Source organism: Fusarium graminearum, chromosome 3 (assembly GCF_000240135.3).
Source record: "Fusarium graminearum PH-1 chromosome 3, whole genome shotgun sequence".
NCBI lineage: Eukaryota > Fungi > Ascomycota > Sordariomycetes > Hypocreales > Nectriaceae > Fusarium > Fusarium graminearum.
In genome coordinates, this window is record NC_026476.1 from 1887961 (window position 1) to 1894909 (window position 6949).

Here is a 6949-nt window from a genome sequence, read left to right on the forward strand (position 1 = left end):
TATCCGTTACCACTGATGCCGCCTTCAGCATCCTCAGTACCGTCAGTGTCCATGGCCTCTTGGGCCGCGGGTGAAGGTCCAGGAGGAAGCTCGCGGCCCAGCTTCAGCTCACGAGCAAGACCCCAAGCAGCAGTCCACCACCGCATACTCGCTCCCTTGTATTCGCTAGCAGAAACAACAACCGCCAAATGAATGTATGTAATCACATCGTCGAGGCTTCCGGCTGCACCGAAAGGGCCCGATTCGCCACTCGTGGCTTCCATGCTAATTGATCCAGGCATGGCCACACCGAGACCGCCAAGAGCAACACCATCAGCAACAGGGCTGGGCGCATCACTTGGGGCTGTGTGGATGAGAGGTCGTAGGAGGTAGACTGTGAGCTCCAATAGCTTTTGGCACGTCTTGGCACGCGCTGAAGGTGTACTGGCGAGGAAAGGGGCGTCGCTTGTCTGTGCAGCAACCCACAGCATGCTTGCCAAGAGGGCTGGTTGGCATGGTCTTGGCCTTGTCTGGTCGAGGAAGTATCGTTTTCGAAGGACAAAGCCCAAGACATAGGGTGACATTGGGTGCATTTGCGCCGAGGAGGAAGACGCAAAGTAGAGATCGACCAAGTCGCAAGCTAGAGGGATAGGAATTATGTTGTTGAGGTATGGGATTATGGGCTCAAGGACGGGATATCGCAGTTTCGAGTTGTTGAAGTTGGGGGGAGGGGCCTGTGTTTGATATTGGCCTGGTGGTGAAGTCATGGAGATGCCCCACCCAGGAGATGTTCCCTTGCCCATAGCGTATCCTAGTGGGCTGTTTCCCATACGGAAAGCAGAGTTGTTGTTGAAGTTGGGCGGACTTTGAGCCTGCATCGTATATGGGAATTCGGCGTAGCCAGGCATGTTACCTCGCCCGTTGGGAGCGTATGATTGACCGTTCAGGACAGGACCATCCAAGCCCTGCGAGTCGTACGCATGCGGCATACTATTGAAGCCGTTCAGATCGAGACCTCCGTTGTTTTCCATGTGTTCGCCATCCAAGGAAGACCGGCCAAGATGGGGTTGTTCGCTTATGTTGCCAAGATGATCGAGACCCTCGAGGCCTTGGGTATGTCGCATCACATCGTCGCCTGGATCTCGACTCGATTTGCTGCTCGTACTCGGATGTCGTTCATTCGATTGTTGCTCTAGTCCCATATTCGAAGATTCGAGGCCTTTGCTGCTAGTCTGGCCGTTCTCTGATAGAGAATCGTCCATGTTCTGGCCTGTGCCACCTGCCGCAGCCTGAGCCGCAGCCTGTTGGGCTAGTTCTTTCCGTGACGCCTTTCCTCTCTTTTTCCTTTCGCGAATGTACTCGCACCCCAGGCCGAATTCTACACAAGTCAGAAACAGGACATTGACGTCTTGACATCAAAACCTACCAATACAGTGCGCGCAGGGGTGCTGGCCATCACATTTTGTTCGTAACTGGTTACACTGATCGCAGGCTCGACTGATTCGTCTCCTAATGGGCCCTGAAGTGCTCGAGCTGCGTGGGTGAACTCCATAAGGGTGTTGTCGATTCTTTACTTGAGCGGCAGCCCTCTCAAAGTGGCCGTTTGAAAGGGGCACAGCTTGTGAGAGTGGTTGAATCGGATACTGATGGTTCTGGAGCGAGTCCAGGCCGCCGTTCTGCATTGTGCCTTGCTGGACGTTCCCATCAGGTGAGATGTTGGATGAGGCGGCGTTCTGGTAGGGAGAGAAACGTTGAAGTGGATTGGACAACATCTTGCCGGTACTCAGGCTATACCGCAGCGTGCGCGGAAGCTGTTAGGATAACAAGATAATTGTGGACTGAGACAGCTGTGATCGAACTGTTGCAAGCTATTCCCCTCTCTTTGAGATGACGGGGGCAGCTTCTCTGATAAACATGGTCAGATTAGCTTACTGCAGGCAGAACTCAAATCAGTTTATGGGGAAGTGCTGGATATAAGTAAACAGGGGTTTGAGTCTGATGACGGCTGCAGGCGGGTTGTAGAGGTATCGGAACAGAGCAAGATCAACGCGTGTTACTATCAGGGGGGGCAAATTTGTCGGGGAGCGGGGACCGCTGAGGGATTGACAAGGCATCTGACACCTTTGCATTATAGGGAGTGATGAGCACAGGGTTTCCTGGGCAGTGCCTTGTTCGTATAGAGGGTAGGGTGTCCCCGTGTAAGAAGTGAGTAGGCACTTGGCAGGGAGAGTGCAGATGGAAGACTCGAGAAGACGGTAACAGAGTTGATGTGAAGGAACCAAAAGAAACCATCCATACTTACAAGACCCTTGCCGTTGGAGCTTGAGCTGGTGTCAAGGCACCGGCTAAATAGCTAATTACCAGATTCGATTCGATTTGCGGTTATATCGAGTACACTTCCTGATCTAGCCCGGTGCTCAATGAAGAGTGCAAGAGTATCAGGGAAAGATCGACCTTTTGTTGTTGTAATGGGTTTGGCACGGCAAGTACCTATATAAGAGGTAAGAGAGAATAGAACGAATGCTTCACGTCTTGATTCGCCGACTTGAGCTTGTTTTTAAAGAGACCCAAGTCAAATCATGTCAGACCAGAATGTGTACTGACTGATTGACTGACAAGTGGATCCTGGAGGGAAGTTGTCAAGTGAATCTGAGTTTATGGTAATATGATATAACCCAGGATCTCGAGAGTCGAATTTAAAAATTTGAGAACAAGGAGGCGTCCACAAAGATCTGGGGGAAGCAATATGGGCATCTGAGAACAATCTTGACCATCGACAAAGGTCAATTAAAAAAATTGACGGTACAAAAAGGAAGGTCAAGGAAAACGGAACCCTGTGGTTTTTCTGGAGAAAGCAAACCCCATCCACAAGTAACTTGTTGCTACTCGTGACTGAAAAGTCGGGCTAGGACCGAGTTCGACAAGACAAGCAAGCAAGAATGGGGAAGCGCTTTTGCTTAGGCCCATCATGCCCCAAGAAGTTGCGGCATGCCAAATGGTTCGCTTAGTACTCCGTACGGGGAAGTGAAGATTTAGTTTAAGTTAGTTAGCAGCGAGGTCCCGCCGAAGGTGGGTTGATGAACAGATGTGGAGAGGTGTAAGAGGTGGAGGATTTGTGCCATGGGGTGCTGGGCTACTGGACTGGGGTTCTCTGGTGCCACTTGCTCTGCTACTCTACCGTACCTTGTCGGTAGCTTGTTCCGAAAAGAATTAATGACAGTCATAGCAAAGCTGGGGTGTCCATGTTCGTTCGAGACATGTTATTTTTATTTTAACCGTGTCAAGACTAACGAACCATGGTGACCGACCCAGTGAGTGGTTCTATGTTCTAGCCAGACAGACGAACAAAGAGCGGAGTGAACCTGGGGAAATTGTCTGTCATAAAAGATGAGACTGGTCGACTGGCCTGGGCCAGATGCTCGAGTCCAGTCCAGTCGGGCAGAGAAGGTGGCAGCCATCCCCAGGATCTCTCATCTTATTACCCATGCATCAATTGGGCGGATGATTGCTACGGTGCCGTTCTAGGCAAAGAGCTGTAGTGCAATCTACCATGCTCTGGCAGGTGCTGACGTGCGAACAACGATTCATTGCCTTTGTTGGAAATTGGTGATGTTATTGATGAGCTTGTCTTTGACTCAATTCTGTCATGGAGTCTCTGAAGGGGGGGTTGACGGTCGTTGGATCTACATAACAGTGGCGTCAACCGCATGGCCGCCAATCCTGAGGCTCAATGAGGTTCGGCCTATGCCTAACCGAGGCTTGACGTTGTTAGGCGAGTTGCTGCGGAGGTGAAATAAGAAGCTTTGATGGACGGCAGATCAGAACGGCAACAGTGAAGACTGTCTGTGCAGTAACTGAGTGAGTACTGTACCATAGTTAGTTGGCACTACCAACAGAACCATCGTTTGAGAATCAGATCAGACACCGCCAAGCTTCATACTGTAGCTTGCTCGACTCGAACGGCACGGCGAAGGAGGATGAAGGATCGTCGGGGCTTCGTTTCCAGGGCCTGCGATCCGTTCCGCAAGCGGGTAGCCACAACAGAAAGAATAGGTAGCTAGAAGGATGGATCCGCCGTAGACGCACCGTCCTGTACTGCATTGCACGGCATCCTACATCCACTAAGTGGGTGAAGCAAGGAACGGGAGGTGTGGATAGAGAGAAAGGCAGACAGACAAAAGTCTTGGGACTTTCCTATTGTTGTCAATTCCCCGGATTTTCATGGTCCAGACACTAAAGTAAGGATTGATTTTCATGTTGCCCTCCCACCCCTGCGCGCCTGTCTGTGTGTCTGTGTGCGTGTGTGTGCGCGCGCCATGTGCCATACCATGCCGTACCATGTCATGTAATGTGTGTGATAGAAAAAGTGTGGACACGAATGTGAATGTAAATGTAGATGTAAATGCAAATGCAAATGCAAACATGAGCAGCAAGTCATGATGGAGTCGTGGAGAAGGAAACCAACCAACGTACTTGGCTACTGCACATCGGGCAATCGTAATGAACCCCAGGTGATTAATTAACGATGCGCCTTCCTTAACGGTTGCTAGTTTAGGTTCTTGGGGGTTCTTTGTCCCCCAATCTTGAAGATTGAGCCCAACCTTAGCACTAAAGTACCTGCTAATGTATCAATGTACGAGAGACATGGTTGAGCTAATTGGAATTGGGTACTACATAGTACATGAGCTTAACTCAATCTGCTTCCTTCATATCCCGCGGGAATGTACATACCTCAGAGATGTTGAATTTAATCTTGAATTTTCCAGGTTTGAACCAGGGTACTGACTGGGACTTGAAGAGATTGCACTGTCTTCATCACTGTCTCAACTATCGGTCTTTTCCCAGAAACTTCTGTGTAACCGTCTAGCCGTCATCTCCAATGCCAGACCTAGACCACCTATATTGCTGGTGGCCTGTAATTATTCCGGCATTTGTGGCCGCATTTGCGCACCAATCATATTGTCTATAGCCCTGTCATAACCTGCACCGGAAGCGCGGATTAGACTTGGCCCCAGGAAATGTACTGTATGCCACCCCAGGCTCCAACATAATTTTGGCTGCGATAGGTTTATTCTCTACTTCATACGGACAGAATCATGACAGGGTTTTGCTTCTGACCGGGACATGAACGGCCGCTTTGCCAGCCGTTGTTCTCGATCCCTAACTCTGTGCCCTGTTGTGCCCTGCTATGCCCTGCTATGCCCTGGTATCTAGTGTTGAGCCGCTAGACCCTACGGTGCAATTTACTTGATACATCGGTGAAGAATAATCAACATACTAGATTAATCTACATCGCCAATCGTTCATGGAAAAAGCCCCCAACTTCCTCCATACCGAGACTCATTACCAGATTCACACTCAGACTCAGACTTAAACTCAGATTTAGTTTGTACTCCCCCTCATGACGTCCACTACCGGAATGGCTTGCTGTGGCGCCGACAGTGAAACGGACGCCCGGCCCGATTCCCCCACACTCGTCCCATCTACGCTTCCATGCAGCTCCCCCTGCTTGTTGACTTGAGATGCTGACCTCACGGTTACAAAGACTGCCAGTTCCCTCCACCGATAATTTGCTTGACACCATCTTTGAATGCCCAATCTCACATTGCAGCAGTTCTGTCGTCCCTAGTTCCCGGATACCACGTGGAGCTTCTTACCCATCCTTTGATGCCGTGCGTGTCATGTTTGAAGCTTGTATATCGAAGCATTTTATTGTGTGACAGTCTCTATTCTTCACTTGACACCATAGCAGTCTCTTCTATAACTAACAACCAATTTACCTGTAACCGCCTGAATCTCAGGTCGGTAAATGCGGAGAATCCAGCTGAATTACGGAGAGCTGAGCCGGATATTACTCGCATCCTTGTATTACCACTGCCTTGCTTGAACTCTATTATACCATCCACATAAAGCCGAGATTGTACAGTAAATTGAACCAGTACGTGCCACTGAAACCATGCTATATCGTTCCCGCAACCAGCTCCGGGGCCATTTACTATGTAGTTAGTTCTTCTAGAAAGTATTAATTCAAGCCGCTATTCATCTATATGTCACTATCCAAAGGAGAAATGCAAGTTCCTAAACCCCTTAATCTAAACCTGGTAGCCATCCACCTCGGGACAACGACGCCCCTAATCCGTCCAGCGCGGCTATCTGATCGTTGGTGTCGGCCTGCATACTAGCGTTCCCGTCTGCATTGGTGTTGGGTGTGTCTTGATTGCCGCTATCGCCAAACATGAAGACGGAATTGTCCTGTCCGTTGTTGGCCATCTGCCAGGCCTCAAAGCTCTGATGCCACCTTGCGCTGTCGTTCAAGAACCATTCTTGGCCATCCATCCTCATCCCCCGGTTAGACGTTGGCGGATTGCTGACAGGCGGAACGCCTGTGCCGGCGCTTGCCATACTGTTGCGGTTTATGGGCGCGAATGCCGGCTGGTACGATGCCATTGATGATGTAACAGGGACAGAACCCCATCCACCCACAGACTCGGAACCAAAGCCCCCATTGCCTCTGTTCATAGGCATACCCTGCTGCTGAGCAAGAATGTTGTTCGGTAGTGGAGAGCCTGTCATCATAGTTTCCGTCACAGATCGTTGAGGCTGGGGCTGTGGTTGTTGCTGCTGAAGTTGTTGCATTGGCCGGGCCAATTGGGTTCGAGTATATTGAGGGAATGGGCTGTATTCACCCATCGACTTCAGTCCCAGACCACCATCAGAAAGGGGCGAAGCACCCGCTTGCGAATGAGGCGAAGGGACGTCAGAAGTGCTGTATGTCCCGTATTTTTCGTCGGCCCGACGAAGAACGAAGGCAGCATCCTCAGGAAGTTCGCAATTCCATTTCCGGGAGAGGACGCTCAGTATGCTCAGAGTTCTTCTGGCACAGAGCCAGTCTTCAGCAATCTCTTCAAGATGCTTGACTCCAAGAGTTATGTCCCTTCGAGCAGTCTTTTCAGGGAGATTTAGCAGATGG

At 50.4% G+C, this 6949-nt stretch overlaps 2 protein-coding genes across 2 annotated transcripts; both read right to left on the reverse strand.

The window, feature by feature from the left end:
• Window positions 1-24: 24 nt before the first annotated feature.
• FGSG_12714 (transcriptional activator xlnR) lies at window positions 25-1661 on the reverse strand (the record flags this gene model as incomplete). The annotated part of the gene is made up of 3 exons (XM_011325540.1): window positions 25-32; window positions 149-1357; window positions 1406-1661. 3 exons carry the CDS (start codon window positions 1659-1661, stop codon window positions 25-27), a joined length of 1473 nt encoding a protein of 490 aa, XP_011323842.1.
• Window positions 1662-6066: 4405 nt separating this feature from the next.
• FGSG_12715 (uncharacterized protein) lies at window positions 6067-6552 on the reverse strand (the record flags this gene model as incomplete). The annotated part of the gene is made up of 1 exon (XM_011325541.1): window positions 6067-6552. The coding sequence occupies one exon, from the start codon at window positions 6550-6552 to the stop codon at window positions 6067-6069; it is 486 nt and encodes a 161-aa protein (XP_011323843.1).
• Window positions 6553-6949: the final 397 nt, after the last annotated feature.